The sequence below is a fragment of the Formica exsecta genome, unplaced genomic scaffold (genome assembly GCF_003651465.1).
Source record: "Formica exsecta isolate Colony F162 unplaced genomic scaffold, ASM365146v1 scaffold262, whole genome shotgun sequence".
Classification (NCBI taxonomy): Eukaryota; Metazoa; Arthropoda; class Insecta; order Hymenoptera; family Formicidae; genus Formica; species Formica exsecta.
Window position 1 is genome coordinate 60,659 of NW_021849885.1, and position 21,175 is coordinate 81,833.

The 21,175-nt window shown below is 32.7% G+C and overlaps 1 protein-coding gene across 1 annotated transcript in view; it reads right to left on the reverse strand.

Annotated features, from left to right (window-relative positions):
- Positions 1-20,865, reverse strand: part of LOC115236911 — a 60,817-nt gene extending 39,952 nt beyond the window's left edge. Inside the window, exons 1-5 of the mRNA XM_029809643.1 lie at positions 20,659-20,865; positions 17,567-18,058; positions 16,554-16,794; positions 10,228-10,685; positions 9,215-9,455 (exon numbers count right to left, since the gene is read on the reverse strand). Coding sequence (XP_029665503.1) covers positions 9,215-9,455; positions 10,228-10,685; positions 16,554-16,794; positions 17,567-18,058; positions 20,659-20,865 — 1,639 coding nt within the window. The remainder of the gene's footprint in view (positions 1-9,214; positions 9,456-10,227; positions 10,686-16,553; positions 16,795-17,566; positions 18,059-20,658) is intronic.
- Positions 20,866-21,175: the final 310 nt, after the last annotated feature.

A 21,175-nucleotide genomic window follows, 5' to 3' on the forward strand; every position in this document is an offset into this window, starting at 1 on the left:
ATATATGATTGATAATATATTTTATAAGAGCTGAAGACAAGTACTTTTGAGTATCGCGGACAATATACTAGCTGGCTCTTGTCCTAAATTACATAATAGAATCCCGTATACAAGTTCGTAATTAGGAAATGGGCTTCCTAGAGCGAGTAGACACTTTGCTGCTGTACACGCCAGAACTAATGGAAGATCAATATTTACTCGTGCCATGTCATAAGATATTACATGAAAAGGACATCTCGAAAAGTACGATATAGGAAAACGTAAGATCGCCGAAACACGTGATATTTCATAGGAAACGAATGTCGAGCAATATCTGGTACGAATTTTGACATGTTTACATAGAATCGACACTCATCTCTTCTGAACTTTTGGAAACGTCGAATCGAAATATTATATATATTATAAGTGGGCTTTTCTCAAAATGTCGTTATAAATACAATTTGATATCACAATTTTTCTCAAAATATGTAACAAAATAAATATGTAATTCCCAATATAAAGATAACAAAAAAGTAGACATATTACATTTTTAGAGTTGGCAATTAAAGAAAAAAATTATTTAAATATATTTTATATTCGAATGTATTTTTACTGAATTTTTGCTTCCTCATAGAGGAAGCTTTGTTTTCGTGACAAAATTTTTTTTCGAGTTTTCTATGCCAGTGTGTTTAGAATGTTTCAAAACGTCGGAAAATCATATTCCTAAAAAATGTCTGTATGTATGTATGTATATATGTATGTGTGTATGTGTGTATGATGTATGTACGCAATATATTGTACAACTATTAAATTTAGTGAGGATTGGTGAAAGAATTCATTTTAATTTTTATTTCGCTCTATGCTATTAAAGCTTCCTCTATGAGGAAGCAAAAATTGAAAAATCCGCATGCTTAAAGCAGCTTAAGCATTGTAAGATAAAATGATGAGGAAGCAATGTGCAAGTTTCTAATTTGCACAACTCTACTTGTTTTTTTTGATGAACAAAGAGATTAAAACTTATAAATTTCTTACACATGGAAAGTTATCACCAACGAGTTGCGTGAGCAATCGGATCAATGAATTTGACGTTCATTCCTCGGAGTATTTGCTGTATACTGCAATACTAAATCTCTCTCTATATCTCTTTGTATCTGAAAAGTTACGGTTTCAGTGAAAACTTTCGACATTTACAGTAATCCCATCTCTGCAAATTCGAAACAATGTTATTTGTAGATTCTGGTCACGCGCTTAATTCTTAAACAACAATTGACAATTAAATTACGAAAATAAGTAATTAAAAAGTTTCCAATGTAACAATCATGTATTTATTTGTTTTTGTAATCATTATTATCTAGTGTAAGTTGGCTGATGCAAAGTGAGACTTTCACTAAATCCAACTATTAAAACTTTGAAAAAGATACTTATTAAATAAATAACTTGCTATTTATAAAATAAGTAATAAGATTAAAATTTAAATAAAAATTGAGATTTTATGAGAAAATATGTGTACTATAATGAATTTAAAAATCGAATGCAATTATTTTTATATTTTCTAAAATAAAATATTGTAATCCAATACATATACACACATCTTTTTAATACAAAAATTATATTTACTTTTTACATGACGTAATACATATATTTTAAAATAATTATTATTTCTTTATCATTAATTTTTTGTTATTATTAAATGATTTGTGTTAATCAATACTAATAAAATTATCTCTGATACTTATTGATCGATATTTTTGTTTGCACTTATGTTGGCTGGTCTGTCTATCGTCAAGTATTTTAATTGAGAATTTTTAAAGTAAATCACTTTAAGTGAATTCGGATTGCAAACCTATAAGCATTCTAACTCTCTCTCTTTCTCTCTCTCTCTCTCTCTCTCTCATTGTGTCTGACATGAATAATCTTCCATCTTGCAAACTCTCGATGTGGCCGATGCAACCGGTATTAATCATCAGAGAGTGTCAGTGAAGTGAGATTCAATGGCAAATGATTTAACTGGAAATGCCTGGAGGCTGGCTACCACTCCAGCTAGCTAGAGGGTAGGTTTCGAGAGCTAGAGGAATACTACAACGTACTTGAGTCTCGAGAAGATAATCGGAGACGCTAGGAATTCCGTTAAGATATTAACTGACAGTTCATAAGTTTCTTGATAGCTCCCGCGATATTTAGTCTGGTTTGAGAAACCGCAACTATATTTTAATAAAATTCAAGTATTATTTCTCGGTCGTTAAATCATTCATTTAAAGTACTTATGATAACATAAGTACTTTAAATAATATATATAATTATATATAATAGTTATTCGAGAATAATCTAGCTTTTAAAATATATAAAATTTACAAAATTGATAAAGATTAAAAATGTCTGAATCTAATTGATTATGTTGATTCGAGTCGTTTAGTGTCATATTTCGAGTCAAAAGCTCTTTTAATATTTCGTGTAATCTTTCTATCAAATTAGGTAAATACGGAAACTGCGTTAATAAAAAAGTTGGCTTATCATAACTCATTAAAACTATTTCAGGCTTTTGATGAACTTTTTGGTGAAGATATTTTCTTTCTGGCACTCAAACAACCACTGATTGAAAAGCTAATCATCTGTACGCAGCGTAGAATATTTTACGATATTTACTCTATATAGTGCGTACCGTGTTCCGTGGAATTAATGGTAGAAAATATTGTTTCGTCGAATAAAATATTTAAAAGGCAAAAAGCTCTTGCTGTATGTGATAGTAATATACATATATATGAATATGTTTGAGCGGCTAGCCAGTTAGATTATTTTATCGATGTATATTCGAGAAGCGCACTGGTATATGTAAAGTTTTTAATATCATTATATATATATAAAAGCCATTGCGCCGGGATGCTACGACTCCGTTTTCCATTCACGGTTTGATTTCCTGCGATAACTTCATATTTTTGAACGCACCAGTATACGTTATTTTAGCGTCGTTATTAAAATAAATATATGGAGGTAAATATACAAAAAAGACCGCGTTACGGTCAATGCTTTTTTAAATTCGTTCCAATTCCAACTTCTTTACTTTAAATCTAGCGTATAAATATAAGTAAGTTTCTTAAAATCGTTCTGAAAACTGAAAAATATTTTCATTTTTTCGTTGTTGATTTTAATCCGGCATTTCAACTGGAATATAATCGGTATCTATGTTCACAAACACCGACGGCGATATTGTTATTTTAAGAAGTAAATACAGAAGTGAAACCCGGAATAGTCTGGATATCGTGTCGAAATTTGAACGTAAAATTGATCACGACGTCGCGATCTCGATATAAATGGCGCGCGTCGAAAATACCGGAAACAATTCGTGCATTTGTGCATGTATAACAATTAATAAAACTGACAGAGATGAAAATGTATCTTTCATAAAAAAAAAATATATGAAATGTGACGTACAAGCTGCGTCGAAGCGACGTGTAAATTGATCTGTTTCCCACTCTTGGCTTTTCGTTCACCGCAGAAATATTATTGCGGCGATGTGTCTTTCAATCTTGCCGTTGCTTTCGTTTACAGTGCAAACGTTCAATTTACATATCTGCTCGATATCATCGAGCGTAGTCAACACAGCAACAACCGGAGCAATTGCGACCCTCGATAATATCTACAATACGTCAAATAGGGCGCGGCGGACCATTGCATCGCTTCGATCAATCACGCCGAATTTTGGGACAATGGTAAGTTTGCGTAATGGAAGTTACAATCCGTTCCGTCCTCGCGATTTGCGTATCTCTCTCAGATAAATTTTCGCGTCGAGCTATCTCTCTTAGCGTACCGTTAAAACGCAGCAAAAAAAAGCCTTCACGACAAATTATTTTGCGATGCCCGCTTCAAAATCGCGAAAATATCGACATTTCTTTCGCTCGTTCTAGTCAGACTGAAATTCGAAATGCCATTCGAGAGTTCGCGCCATGGTAAGAGGATCGTGTGACGTTACATGAGCGAGCGCGCTTCGCGAACGAGCATCGTTTGCGACAGTCATTGAGATAACGAATCCTTTGTGGTTGGAATCATTTTACAACATCACACAAGAAAAAGAGCAAGCTGTCACAACAGTCGCGCAACTGCAGTGCTGCTTTTGCGCGCGATAAGGAATGCAACGAGAGACTGCAAAATTTGAAAAGCAGCAGTCGAGAGTTAGAATTATATGGAAATTTTAATATATATAAATATGATGAATATATTCAAGCTAGTATGAATAAATATCTCTTGAAAAATTAAAACAAAGCTTCATTATTCATTAATTAATCTCAAATAAATTTAATTTTGATTTTATTCTTTTATAACACATGCTCGTTAAAAATTGAATAGTATAAAAATTCAATAAATTGTTGAAAAGTGGTAGAATAATTTTAAAAAAACTTAAGATATATTTTTTTTAGCGATTTTAGAGTTTATCTTATGTGACTTACATCCGAATTTCGGTCACATTTATCGTGGTCTCTTAGATTGTCGGATGTCTGATCAAATCAGGATCCTGGCACATCCAGCAATCGTTACTAAAGATATCTCGTTTCGATTCTAGGGTCAAGAAGTCAGTCAATACTAGTAATGGCTGGGCTCCATTGTTCCTGGGACCTAGCTGAATGCTAACAAAATAATAGTAATGCACGTGAGCTGTACGTGTTCGTCCTAGCAATGCCATCTGACAAATGACGGATGATAGTAATTGAGCAGTTTTATTTCACAACGCACGAAATTAAACTTTATAATATATAAATGATAAAGACGCGGCATAAAAGAAAAGAATTGCGATATAACTATATAGTGTAGACAATTTTCATCATTTATTAATATTTATTTATTTGATTAAAAAAATAAAATAATTAATCTAAACTTTTCGGCAAATTATTATTTGTACATCTAGAGAAATTAGCCAAACATATCCTTTGTAAAATTCTATTATTTAAATAAAAATATTATTATAATATGTGTTTAAATTACTTAAAGTAAGAACAAAAATTTAAAATACATGTATTGCATTATTGTTGGGGAGTTCTGCAGAGAGAGATAGACCGATTAAATGAATCATGAAACGGGGAAATGCTTCAACGTGCGGTATATGGTGGCAGCGAAGATCCTTCTCAAGATTCCGCAGAAGTTCCTTAGTAATAGTCTACCAAGTGACAACTGCGAATTGCCAGACAATGCACAGACCTCGCATATTTTGGAAATTCCAAAGACAAGACCCGAGATGCTGGGTTGATATTTTGATGGATTAAAATTTATATACTTTTTTAGGATTATTAGTATTATATACTTTTTTATATTATTATTACTACATACTATATATTATACTATACGCTATGTTTTTGGAAAAAAAACAATATTCTGCCAAAAAAAACATGACAATTGGAGTTGCTTAAGCAAACTAAAGAATTTAATTATCAACAATCTGATAAATTTGTATTACGTGTTATGTAATTCAACGCACGAAATGTTACTGATTCATAAATACATTCATGTTTTATTTATTCAGATGCAGTATTTGCAAGTAAAATAATCATTCATAATTTTTAATTCACAGAAATTACTGAATTAATAATTATTTAAAAATATCAGTATTTATTTCTGCTGCAGTATTGCAATTAATGTGATACTGCAAAATGGAAATATCTATGCAAATTTCAGAAACAATGTGAAATGCATTGTGAACAGTTCATAGCTAAAAGGATTTTGCAGATTAAACGAACTTCTATACTAAATTCTATATTAACAGCATATGACAATTATACAATATTTCTTGTTGCAGTTAATATATTAAAGTTAGTGTTTAACTATCAATAATTAGAATCGTCGATACTAAATGTCAGAAAATACAGTGGCAATGATTGTCCCTAGTTTGAAACTCTCTCGATCGACATTAAGATAATTACATGACATAATTCACATAGGATATCTAATGCGTTATAATCTCTCCTCTAAGCGCAATCATAGTCGTTATGCAATGACAAACGAGTCCCTTTGAGCCAATTGTAGTTCTTGCTTGTTACCAAGTTTAGAGCGGGGTGACGAAAAGCCGATTTTAATCATCTCGATAGACATATGAATGTGTCGTAGAGTATATATGTATGTGTGTGTATGTGTGACATGTAAAAATTATTATATTAAGTACGTTCAACTGAAACGCATGGGCTAAGCTCGTAGCCCCATAAAAAATTTTTAATCTATATGTTTCACAGTTGAACGTACTGTATATATTATTTAAATTATATTATATCGTTTATAAGTCTTATTATGCCATAATTAAATATAATCTCAAAACTTTAATTCTATTTTAACATTAGCGAAAAAATCGTAATTAAATTCACGGATATTGCTTTTAGCACATTCTCGAACAACGTTTATAATTTGTAATTCTTCATATTGTAAAATTAAATTTAAAACGAGCAATTTAACCGAAAATTATGTGAAAACGGATTTATTATACACGAAGAAAACATAGTAGCTGATACATATGTATCAGTTTATTGAATCGTCATCGATATTTTTAAAGTTTAATATATTGCCGTTTCATTATATATTTCTTCTCGCCTAAATATCATTTCCTCCAGTTTTATGACTTTGTACGACAGAGTTTATAATGTGCGCGTGCTACTTCGGCATCTGCAAGATTTGGTTGAGAACCCGTAATCCGCGGTAACTATTTTTGTATACGTGAAGACTCGGTAAACCCTGTCGACCCTGACTCAAATTCAAACAAGAGCCAGCTGCTGCCCATTGCCCAATCCGGCGCATTTCGAGATCCCGGATTAAAAGATAGATCGATAAATTTGTATGCATTAGCAAAATTTATTTGTAAACCCTATGAATAATTAATTATTATACATCGATTCTTTTAATATCAATCTAACAATATATAATACTGTACAAATAATATTTCATAACATTTTATTTCTGTAAATAGATAGATCAACATTCTGTAAATAAATAGATATAATTGCTATAATTGGCAACAGATATAAAATAGCTTCTGAATCCCTTGAATTTTGCACGCGTGTGTAGCTCGAAACGGAGAGACATTTTTCGTCGAGCAGCTGCGAGCAGCTTCTCCGTTCGTTCGTAGATACATCGATTCGTTATCGAGATATTGCTCTCGTGCAGCCACGGACAAGGAGAGCAGTTGAATTCGTGAAGATTTATGATTTCAGCGAACGTTTGCCAATTTTTCCTTTTCTCGACTTTCTATCTAGGATCGTCTCGCGTCGCTACGTTCGAGAGTATACGAGCATAAAATGAGAAATCGTTTGCTGCCGTATTATTTTTCTTGGCGCAAAAAATAACGACATATAATAAAAGAATATATGTGAAATGAGTTACTTTTAATTTATCATAACTAATACTTTTTGTGTTATTTATTGCTTCATTGATTATTTTATTAAACGTTGGTGGATAAAATAAAGATCGAATTATCAATTCTCGATTTATAAGACTATCGTTGTATCGATTACTAGTAATTGAAAGAAACGTGATAATATAGTATAAAATCTAAATTTCTTAAAGGTCAGTAACATAATAGCCTATTAATTAAATTTTATCGATATCAATAAAAAAAATTATTCTAATTAAAGAAAAAACCATGATCATTAAAATAAAGAAAGTTTTTCTATATTTTTTCCATTTTGCAGGATTTTTTTTTATTCCTTTTGCGAGTCAGTCTAAGAAAATTTACTATCCTCTGGCGATATCCTTAGCCAACGAATCGAACCACCAGAGTGTATCAATCACTCCAACCCTCTTCCCCTCTCTTACCCTTGCAAAAAGTTCAGTTATGCTCGAGGTACCAAACTACATTGAACTTATACATATGAAACGAGATAGAACATACTAAACTTTCTTAAGTTCTGCAATATAAAATAAATGTATAATAGATGAAGGTAATTTTGGTAAAATCATTACCATTCGGTTTGTCATTATTCCTCGATCAGCTTTATGCATCATAATCCATCATCAACTAAACAAATTATTTCAAATAATTCCAAATATTTTTCTTATCATTTATGTTTTTATTATTACTTGACTTAAGTAAGAAAAATATTGTAGCGTATTGTTCAGAAATATCATGTTTGAAATCGTGTCTGACATCTTCTTTTTTAAAAACTAAAAAAATATTTGTAGATAAATATTGTTATTTTTCAATGAATCGTTTTATGGAGTTTTCTTTGTTTAGTTCTACAATTGCAGTTGTACCGTATCTTTCAATCTAATAGTTAGCTATTTTACAAAGATTTTTATCAAGAAATTAAATCGTATTCCATGTTCATCATTTGTTACAAATTAATGTAAAAATACGTCTGCAAATTTTGATCCATCATTATAAAGTCACTGGACAAGATAAATTATCGATGTATGATTTAATATTATATGAGTATTGTTAGTATAATAAGTAAAAAATCTAGCATACATAAGATAGCACATGTCACATTTTGTGACAAAATTTTGTAATAGAGATGTGGATTGTAATAATGTACATAGTATATTATGTTTATATTTTGGAGACCATCAGTGATAACCCCTGATCACCCTATTATATGTTCCATGCACGAAAAATAAGTCGCGTCTAACGCTCTTTACTTAGCCAGGATTTTACTCAAAATGAAATGATGTTTGTTCAAAACATTTGCTCCGAGATACGAGAGAATCGCGGATCAAAGGTTCCCCTCGTCTAGAAAGAGTTCACCTTTCTGACACGCTCGCCTTTTTTCTTCGCATTATCGGCGAACGGTGCGCGGCAGTAAAGTGAAATCTGGCTAGCGTGTTCTTACCGCGGGCAATCTTGTAAAAGTTCCCTCGAAGCTTGAAAATCGATTTCTCGGAGAGATACGATATGTACGTGTGGGGAATCGATTATTGATCATCGAACCATCGCCGCAAAAGTGATTGCACTCACGATATTCCAGTCAGCGTTGCAAACGCGGCGGTTTAACACAAACCGCGATTGCCAGCTAAATTATTTATCTTCGACGATTAATTCAAATATTATAGTGTCTTCGCAAACACAAAATTCGCTTTAATTGCAGATCATGTTTTATTTTCCTTTTCCATATTTATTATGCGGTCAAATAAAATATTTATTATTATACAAATATTACTTATTGCAATTATCGACAAAATTATTATTAAGGTTCTATTTTTCCTGTCAATTTTTATTTGTTATTTTTCAGTTCAAAAACTTAATTATTTATATTATAACAAAACCACTTACCTTCCAAAACTCGAATACAGTCGGTGAGGTTTGGATATTGATCCGGATAATTCGGGCTATAAAATTCCCTCTTTGCTAGCTCTCCGATTTTAAACTTGTCGCATTTGTCCGGAACGTGTCTCATCTGACGTCGTGGCATCATGATGTCTTTCGCGATGGAGGTCGTCATCGGTATCGTATTTTTCAAGTTCTCGCGCGAAAGCGTCTTAGATAATAGTCGCGTCTCGGACGTCGCCACTATCTGTACACATTGTAAAATCACATTTAAATTTATAACATCGTGTCACGCCTGAAGCAGTATACGACTCTTTCATAATGTATACAACAGCGTTTCAACAAATAAAAAATTTGTGATTTAGTGAAAGATCTTTCCTCTTTTACGAGTAATTTTGAAAACTTCTCACGGCGGTTTTTATCGCCGCGTGCGTGTCGCGTTAATTTGAGCTGCGCAAGATTGAAAATTTATACGATCAATAGACTATAAGCTCTTAATACCAAGATATCAAACCGTTAATTAAACGGAAGTCCAATTTCGCTTCGGGCAATTGGTATTTCGACAATGCTAAATTATAGTTATCGCTCGAATTACGATATTGGAAGCGGTGCTGAATAATTACGACTATTATGTCGTTGTTACGATGAGAGATATCGCGTGAAGGAATCCATGTTATACATATAGTCTAACACCGATATTTTATTGTTTAATGTACCCATGATTATATTATAAGTAGATTTATTTGATTCCAGCAGAGATTCGTAAAAAATTTGAAAATTTGTACGAATATCTTTATGAGCTCTTTCTATCTTATTTAATTGTCAGTAAAAGATTTCGAATAATTGATGCGATTATTGGCACTTAAAATTTTAATTTAATTCAAAAACTCAGATTTTGAAATAAAAAATATATATATGAGAAAATCATTAGTTTAACATTATTTGGGATTATTTGTAGCCTTAATCACGACCAAATTTTCGAACAATCGCTACTAGCTATGAGATTTGGTACGAATTACGTCATGAAAGCTTCCAGGAACCGATGAAATTTTCGCGAGGTGATAGTCAACCGTCGATGACTGCGGGGACGACGACTCGATGGAAATCCGATTGGACGGATCTGTCTGGCTTATTTTGTCGCTCACGGACGAGATGGACGGGTTATAGCGCGCAGTCCTCGCGTCCTCGATGTCATTGCTCCCCTGTGACTGCCGTATCTTCCTCTCGTCCTCGTCTTCCTCGGATCTCTCAACCACCGTTCTTAGGAAATTCGGATCCGATCGAATTCCGGGGTTCGATCTGTCTACGCTCCAAGGTGTAGTTTCCGAGAGCTTGCCGTTCGAGGGTCTGCTTTCCCTCGCGGCATGTTCCAGACTCGAGGACGGCCAGGATCGCGGCGATGAGGATCGACTCGTTTTTCGGGTGCTATACGTGCTCCACCGCGGGTCCTCAGCCTCTCCCGTAGACGCTCCAGTAACTAAAACAATAATATAATATCGAATAACAAATCGCTCTCAAAAAGGAAATATATTTGTGTAAAATGTTAGTTAGATAATCAGAGTGTCTTGAATTTGTTCAAAGATCCTTAGATAAATCAAATAAAGAAGTTTTATGAGATATATCGCTATCGCTATTCTACAGTTTAAGTGTTTTGAGACAGAATGACGTGAAATAATTTACTAAAAATTTTGTAAAATCTATACGCTTTCAACAACTAAATGCAATACTGGCGTTCATACTATTCGTTAAAGGTAATTTCTCATGTAATTGTTTTATATCTTTTTATTACTTTTTTTAAGCGAGCGCCGTAATACAATTCATGCCGCTTTTAATCACAGCATTCAAATACCTATACTCAAAAGAAAAAAAAGATGTATTATCTCCGAGAATCGTAACTCACACTTTAACGCAATCGAATAAAGTAACGATACATGAGTGAAGCGCACGAAAAGGCGCGCGACTAAATGGAGTATGCTAATTTCATTCATAAAAATGTACGCGATGCGAACAATTCTCGCGTATGCGCCTTTTTAACTTTCTCTCATTCACTTTTTTAGCTGATCGTGTGACGTTACATGAGCGAGCGCGCTTCGCGAACGAGCATCGTTTGCGACAGTCATTGAGATAACGAATCCTTTGTGGTTGGAATCATTTTACAACATCACACAAGAAAAAGAGCAAGCTGTCACAACAGTCGCGCAACTGCAGTGCTGCTTTTGCGCGCGATAAGGAATGCAACGAGAGACTGCAAAATTTGAAAAGCAGCAGTCGAGAGTTAGAATTATATGGAAATTTTAATATATATAAATATGATGAATATATTCAAGCTAGTATGAATAAATATCTCTTGAAAAATTAAAACAAAGCTTCATTATTCATTAATTAATCTCAAATAAATTTAATTTTGATTTTATTCTTTTATAACACATGCTCGTTAAAAATTGAATAGTATAAAAATTCAATAAATTGTTGAAAAGTGGTAGAATAATTTTAAAAAAACTTAAGATATATTTTTTTTAGCGATTTTAGAGTTTATCTTATGTGACTTACATCCGAATTTCGGTCACATTTATCGTGGTCTCTTAGATTGTCGGATGTCTGATCAAATCAGGATCCTGGCACATCCAGCAATCGTTACTAAAGATATCTCGTTTCGATTCTAGGGTCAAGAAGTCAGTCAATACTAGTAATGGCTGGGCTCCATTGTTCCTGGGACCTAGCTGAATGCTAACAAAATAATAGTAATGCACGTGAGCTGTACGTGTTCGTCCTAGCAATGCCATCTGACAAATGACGGATGATAGTAATTGAGCAGTTTTATTTCACAACGCACGAAATTAAACTTTATAATATATAAATGATAAAGACGCGGCATAAAAGAAAAGAATTGCGATATAACTATATAGTGTAGACAATTTTCATCATTTATTAATATTTATTTATTTGATTAAAAAAATAAAATAATTAATCTAAACTTTTCGGCAAATTATTATTTGTACATCTAGAGAAATTAGCCAAACATATCCTTTGTAAAATTCTATTATTTAAATAAAAATATTATTATAATATGTGTTTAAATTACTTAAAGTAAGAACAAAAATTTAAAATACATGTATTGCATTATTGTTGGGGAGTTCTGCAGAGAGAGATAGACCGATTAAATGAATCATGAAACGGGGAAATGCTTCAACGTGCGGTATATGGTGGCAGCGAAGATCCTTCTCAAGATTCCGCAGAAGTTCCTTAGTAATAGTCTACCAAGTGACAACTGCGAATTGCCAGACAATGCACAGACCTCGCATATTTTGGAAATTCCAAAGACAAGACCCGAGATGCTGGGTTGATATTTTGATGGATTAAAATTTATATACTTTTTTAGGATTATTAGTATTATATACTTTTTTATATTATTATTACTACATACTATATATTATACTATACGCTATGTTTTTGGAAAAAAAACAATATTCTGCCAAAAAAACATGACAATTGGAGTTGCTTAAGCAAACTAAAGAATTTAATTATCAACAATCTGATAAATTTGTATTACGTGTTATGTAATTCAACGCACGAAATGTTACTGATTCATAAATACATTCATGTTTTATTTATTCAGATGCAGTATTTGCAAGTAAAATAATCATTCATAATTTTTAATTCACAGAAATTACTGAATTAATAATTATTTAAAAATATCAGTATTTATTTCTGCTGCAGTATTGCAATTAATGTGATACTGCAAAATGGAAATATCTATGCAAATTTCAGAAACAATGTGAAATGCATTGTGAACAGTTCATAGCTAAAAGGATTTTGCAGATTAAACGAACTTCTATACTAAATTCTATATTAACAGCATATGACAATTATACAATATTTCTTGTTGCAGTTAATATATTAAAGTTAGTGTTTAACTATCAATAATTAGAATCGTCGATACTAAATGTCAGAAAATACAGTGGCAATGATTGTCCCTAGTTTGAAACTCTCTCGATCGACATTAAGATAATTACATGACATAATTCACATAGGATATCTAATGCGTTATAATCTCTCCTCTAAGCGCAATCATAGTCGTTATGCAATGACAAACCTTCTTAGTCCCTTTGAGCCAAGTAGTTCTTGCTTGTTACCAAGTTTAGAGCGGGGCGACGAAAAGCCGATTTTAATCATCTCGATAGACATATGAATGTGTCGTAGAGTATATATGTATGTGTGTGTATGTGTGACATGTAAAAATTATTATATTAAGTACGTTCAACTGAAACGCATGGGCTAAGCTCGTAGCCCCATAAAAAATTTTTAATCTATATGTTTCACAGTTGAACGTACTGTATATATTATTTAAATTATATTATATCGTTTATAAGTCTTATTATGCCATAATTAAATATAATCTCAAAACTTTAATTCTATTTTAACATTAGCGAAAAAATCGTAATTAAATTCACGGATATTGCTTTTAGCACATTCTCGAACAACGTTTATAATTTGTAATTCTTCATATTGTAAAATTAAATTTAAAACGAGCAATTTAACCGAAAATTATGTGAAAACGGATTTATTATACACGAAGAAAACATAGTAGCTGATACATATGTATCAGTTTATTGAATCGTCATCGATATTTTTAAAGTTTAATATATTGCCGTTTCATTATATATTTCTTCTCGCCTAAATATCATTTCCTCCAGTTTTATGACTTTGTACGACAGAGTTTATAATGTGCGCGTGCTACTTCGGCATCTGCAAGATTTGGTTGAGAACCCGTAATCCGCGGTAACTATTTTTGTATACGTGAAGACTCGGTAAACCCTGTCGACCCTGACTCAAATTCAAACAAGAGCCAGCTGCTGCCCATTGCCCAATCCGGCGCATTTCGAGATCCCGGATTAAAAGATAGATCGATAAATTTGTATGCATTAGCAAAATTTATTTGTAAACCCTATGAATAATTAATTATTATACATCGATTCTTTTAATATCAATCTAACAATATATAATACTGTACAAATAATATTTCATAACATTTTATTTCTGTAAATAGATAGATCAACATTCTGTAAATAAATAGATATAATTGCTATAATTGGCAACAGATATAAAATAGCTTCTGAATCCCTTGAATTTTGCACGCGTGTGTAGCTCGAAACGGAGAGACATTTTTCGTCGAGCAGCTGCGAGCAGCTTCTCCGTTCGTTCGTAGATACATCGATTCGTTATCGAGATATTGCTCTCGTGCAGCCACGGACAAGGAGAGCAGTTGAATTCGTGAAGATTTATGATTTCAGCGAACGTTTGCCAATTTTTCCTTTTCTCGACTTTCTATCTAGGATCGTCTCGCGTCGCTACGTTCGAGAGTATACGAGCATAAAATGAGAAATCGTTTGCTGCCGTATTATTTTTCTTGGCGCAAAAAATAACGACATATAATAAAAGAATATATGTGAAATGAGTTACTTTTAATTTATCATAACTAATACTTTTTGTGTTATTTATTGCTTCATTGATTATTTTATTAAACGTTGGTGGATAAAATAAAGATCGAATTATCAATTCTCGATTTATAAGACTATCGTTGTATCGATTACTAGTAATTGAAAGAAACGTGATAATATAGTATAAAATCTAAATTTCTTAAAGGTCAGTAACATAATAGCCTATTAATTAAATTTTATCGATATCAATAAAAAAAATTATTCTAATTAAAGAAAAAACCATGATCATTAAAATAAAGAAAGTTTTTCTATATTTTTTCCATTTTGCAGGATTTTTTTTTATTCCTTTTGCGAGTCAGTCTAAGAAAATTTACTATCCTCTGGCGATATCCTTAGCCAACGAATCGAACCACCAGAGTGTATCAATCACTCCAACCCTCTTCCCCTCTCTTACCCTTGCAAAAAGTTCAGTTATGCTCGAGGTACCAAACTACATTGAACTTATACATATGAAACGAGATAGAACATACTAAACTTTCTTAAGTTCTGCAATATAAAATAAATGTATAATAGATGAAGGTAATTTTGGTAAAATCATTACCATTCGGTTTGTCATTATTCCTCGATCAGCTTTATGCATCATAATCCATCATCAACTAAACAAATTATTTCAAATAATTCCAAATATTTTTCTTATCATTTATGTTTTTATTATTACTTGACTTAAGTAAGAAAAATATTGTAGCGTATTGTTCAGAAATATCATGTTTGAAATCGTGTCTGACATCTTCTTTTTTAAAAACTAAAAAAATATTTGTAGATAAATATTGTTATTTTTCAATGAATCGTTTTATGGAGTTTTCTTTGTTTAGTTCTACAATTGCAGTTGTACCGTATCTTTCAATCTAATAGTTAGCTATTTTACAAAGATTTTTATCAAGAAATTAAATCGTATTCCATGTTCATCATTTGTTACAAATTAATGTAAAAATATGTCTGCAAATTTTGATCCATCATTATAAAGTCACTGGACAAGATAAATTATCGATGTATAATTTAATATTATATGAGTATTGTTAGTATAATAAGTAAAAAATCTAGCATACATAAGATAGCACATGTCACATTTTGTGACAAAATTTTGTAATAGAGATGTGGATTGTAATAATGTACATAGTATATTATGTTTATATTTTGGAGACCATCAGTGATAACCCCTGATCACCCTATTATATGTTCCATGCACGAAAAATAAGTCGCGTCTAACGCTCTTTACTTAGCCAGGATTTTACTCAAAATGAAATGATGTTTGTTCAAAACATTTGCTCCGAGATACGAGAGAATCGCGGATCAAAGGTTCCCCTCGTCTAGAAAGAGTTCACCTTTCTGACACGCTCGCCTTTTTTCTTCGCATTATCGGCGAACGGTGCGCGGCAGTAAAGTGAAATCTGGCTAGCGTGTTCTTACCGCGGGCAATCTTGTAAAAGTTCCCTCGAAGCTTGAAAATCGATTTCTCGGAGAGATACGATATGTACGTGTGGGGAATCGATTATTGATCATCGAACCATCGCCGCAAAAGTGATTGCACTCACGATATTCCAGTCAGCGTTGCAAACGCGGCGGTTTAACACAAACCGCGATTGCCAGCTAAATTATTTATCTTCGACGATTAATTCAAATATTATAGTGTCTTCGCAAACACAAAATTCGCTTTAATTGCAGATCATGTTTTATTTTCCTTTTCCATATTTATTATGCGGTCAAATAAAATATTTATTATTATACAAATATTACTTATTGCAATTATCGACAAAATTATTATTAAGGTTCTATTTTTCCTGTCAATTTTTATTTGTTATTTTTCAGTTCAAAAACTTAATTATTTATATTATAACAAAACCACTTACCTTCCAAAACTCGAATACAGTCGGTGAGGTTTGGATATTGATCCGGATAATTCGGGCTATAAAATTCCCTCTTTGCTAGCTCTCCGATTTTAAACTTGTCGCATTTGTCCGGAACGTGTCTCATCTGACGTCGTGGCATCATGATGTCTTTCGCGATGGAGGTCGTCATCGGTATCGTATTTTTCAAGTTCTCGCGCGAAAGCGTCTTAGATAATAGTCGCGTCTCGGACGTCGCCACTATCTGTACACATTGTAAAATCACATTTAAATTTATAACATCGTGTCACGCCTGAAGCAGTATACGACTCTTTCATAATGTATACAACAGCGTTTCAACAAATAAAAAATTTGTGATTTAGTGAAAGATCTTTCCTCTTTTACGAGTAATTTTGAAAACTTCTCACGGCGGTTTTTATCGCCGCGTGCGTGTCGCGTTAATTTGAGCTGCGCAAGATTGAAAATTTATACGATCAATAGACTATAAGCTCTTAATACCAAGATATCAAACCGTTAATTAAACGGAAGTCCAATTTCGCTTCGGGCAATTGGTATTTCGACAATGCTAAATTATAGTTATCGCTCGAATTACGATATTGGAAGCGGTGCTGAATAATTACGACTATTATGTCGTTGTTACGATGAGAGATATCGCGTGAAGGAATCCATGTTATACATATAGTCTAACACCGATATTTTATTGTTTAATGTACCCATGATTATATTATAAGTAGATTTATTTGATTCCAGCAGAGATTCGTAAAAAATTTGAAAATTTGTACGAATATCTTTATGAGCTCTTTCTATCTTATTTAATTGTCAGTAAAAGATTTCGAATAATTGATGCGATTATTGGCACTTAAAATTTTAATTTAATTCAAAAACTCAGATTTTGAAATAAAAAATATATATATGAGAAAATCATTAGTTTAACATTATTTGGGATTATTTGTAGCCTTAATCACGACCAAATTTTCGAACAATCGCTACTAGCTATGAGATTTGGTACGAATTACGTCATGAAAGCTTCCAGGAACCGATGAAATTTTCGCGAGGTGATAGTCAACCGTCGATGACTGCGGGGACGACGACTCGATGGAAATCCGATTGGACGGATCTGTCTGGCTTATTTTGTCGCTCACGGACGAGATGGACGGGTTATAGCGCGCAGTCCTCGCGTCCTCGATGTCATTGCTCCCCTGTGACTGCCGTATCTTCCTCTCGTCCTCGTCTTCCTCGGATCTCTCAACCACCGTTCTTAGGAAATTCGGATCCGATCGAATTCCGGGGTTCGATCTGTCTACGCTCCAAGGTGTAGTTTCCGAGAGCTTGCCGTTCGAGGGTCTGCTTTCCCTCGCGGCATGTTCCAGACTCGAGGACGGCCAGGATCGCGGCGATGAGGATCGACTCGTTTTTCGGGTGCTATACGTGCTCCACCGCGGGTCCTCAGCCTCTCCCGTAGACGCTCCAGTAACTAAAACAATAATATAATATCGAATAACAAATCGCTCTCAAAAAGGAAGTATATTTGTGTAAAATGTTTTGTTAGTTAGATAGTCAGAGTGTCTTGAATTTGTTCAAAGATCCTTAGATAAATCAAATAAAGAAGTTTTATGAGATATATCGCTATCGCTATTCTACAGTTTAAGTGTTTTGAGACAGAATGACGTGAAATAATTTACTAAAAATTTTGTAAAATCTATACGCTTTCAACAACTAAATGCAATACTGGCGTTCATACTATTCATTAAAGGTAATTTCTCATGTAATTGTTTTATATCTTTTTATTACTTTTTTTAAGCGAGCGCCGTAATACAATTCATGCCGCTTTTAATCACAGCATTCAAATACCTATACTCAAAAGAAAAAAAAGATGTATTATCTCCGAGAATCGTAACTCACACTTTAACGCAATCGAATAAAGTAACGATACATGAGTGAAGCGCACGAAAAGGCGCGCGACTAAATGGAGTATGCTAATTTCATTCATAAAAATGTACGCGATGCGAACAATTCTCGCGTATGCGCCTTTTTAACTTTCTCTCATTCACTTTTTTAGCTTTCGATATCCGGTAATTAAATTAAGAGATTTAACTCTTACTGCATTCAGACGAAAATAAAGATAACTTGATTCGTAAAATAATTCGCCTTAATTTAGCGAGCCTAATTGATATTTATATTCCTTTTTAAGGCTGTTTGTTTTTTTATTGAATTAGATATCGCTCGCTACTACGCAGATTGTCACAAATACATTGGAATATTAATAATATTCTTCTTAGATTATTTAAAAAATCGGTAAATGTCTTGATTTTAATTATATAATAAATGAATATATTAGTTATTCTGCTTTTCAAATAAAATAATTCTTGTAATTAAAAGCTCCTACCGACTATGTATTGAATATTTTCTAAGAATCTAAAAGTTACTCATTACTTGTCTAATTTGAATAATATATTTCATATAAACGTGAGATTAAATTCAGACAGACAGCTTAAATGTAACATGAGAGCACTTAAAAGAATTCACGTAATAATGGAATAATATACTCTACACAGAAGAGAGATACTATTTCGTACATTTTATGCTTCTTTTGTTGAATGCGGATTGCATTTCAGATGCAATAACTTGATGGTATATATACAATACTAGTATCTTATGCGGCATTCAAACAGGAGTATTTCAATAAGAGTTTAAAGTGTTCTTTTATGACGTTGATATATGTGTATAACGTGACTTCTTTCTTCAGGTTTCTTTTAAAGCGTGATAACCTCATGTACTGTACTATTCATTGTGTGTCGGTTGAGACCTCTTATTTTACTGAAAGAAGTTCTCGTTGTGTTTGACATTATAAGAGTTTTGCTCGCAAATTTTTAAGTCAATGTCTTACAGGATGTCTTTTCCCTTCATTCGACTTCAGGATATGACAAGCTAAGTTTTTGCCCGAAGTGCTTTTATCGTGCACTTTGGTCTAAGGTACTCTTGAGAGATCTCCAGAACGGTATATCTCGATACCAAGCAGCAAGTTCAAAATAGTGTTCTTTAAATAAAGTTCAGCCAATGTATTCTCGCAGTAATATTTGGATCAAATTTTCAGTTTATTAATATTACTAATATATTGTTAGCGTATCGATAAAAAAAAAAGAAATATTATTCTAAAAATATAAAAAAAATTATAAAGACTTATAAGTGATTTAAAAGAAAGGAAAAAAATTGTGAATAAATTATTTCCTATTAATTGTATTTCAACTGCTTTCGTAAATTTACTTCTCTTGAATACATCCGATATTTCTTAAAAAAGAGCTTTGTGCCAATTACTTCTTTGCACGATTGCCTGCGTCTCATAAACATCAGATTTTACATATTCCGATGTTACTAGAGATTCTCAAAATTCCTAGACTCAGCTAGATAAAAGCTGCACTATTCTTATCCAGAATAACCGCGCACCGATAAGATCAAAATTCATTTGCTCCATTTACCGCCGTTTTTGCGAAAAAGAGAATGTATATAACCACCTTCTATATTTGCTGTTGCCCGAAGTAAAATTTAGAAAACAGTAAATGGTAGAATAGTAAAATGGAGAAATTACGTAGTTTTATTGTTTTATCCACAGGAATAAAAATGGGAAAATATTAAAAGAAAGATGAGTTTTAATTTTGCATTTATTTAAAAAAAAATTACTTTTAAGATCTATCTTGTTGGTTTTTTAAACCCAATTAAAAACCAATATTTGTCATATTTATTCATTGAAAGACGATTTTAATTGATTCAGAATCAGATTGATTATTGCATTTAATGTTATATGGAGTATACAATCTATCATCAATATATTGCAAGTCAATTTTAAGAGAAATTAAAAAAAAATGGTTTTATTAATATTTCTGTGCAATATTATATCAATAGAGTGTAACAGTTCAATCTTTTGTGGAATAAACAAAAATGTAAAATGTTCGTCTCGTTTTCTATTCACAGACGAACATTTTCATCGTGCATTGTGAAATTTCGGCAAACCAGTCGTCGGGGTAACACCGCTAAATTTCGAGAGCTTCCTGCAACGTCGTGTTTCAGAGGCGTCGGGTTTCTACGAGCAGCAACGACGGCGGAAATCTACATCCACCTGCAGCAAGTAAATCAGATCCTCGCCTGCTAAGCGTTTCGTTTTCTCTGTCGCGCTTGGCTGTCTGTCCTTCCGTACCCCGGCAAACAATTTTGTAGCTTCTTGTTTCGCTCGCCTCACTTTCTCGCGTTGCTTCCTCTTTATCTCGCCCACGACGAGATTGTAACATACCTGCGATAATCTCTTTTTCACTCGAGACATTCATCGCGTTGTTTATGCTATCACTTTTTCTTCAAGGAGCCCATCTTTCTCATTTCATCTCGAAAATGGCTGCATTGTTCGCATCTCGCGCGTAACGAGCGATATTTTAGTCTTTGCAATCCTTTCTGACTCTAATAGCGCATATTACTTTCACACGTAATATAAACTTAAATGATTATAATTAGTAAAAAAATATATTCACTCTTTTTCTCTCTATATATTATTATTTATTAATATAATCAATTTTATATATATGCTGCTGTTGTATTTCTTTGAATATTTCTTGTAATTTTGTCTTAAATATATAAAT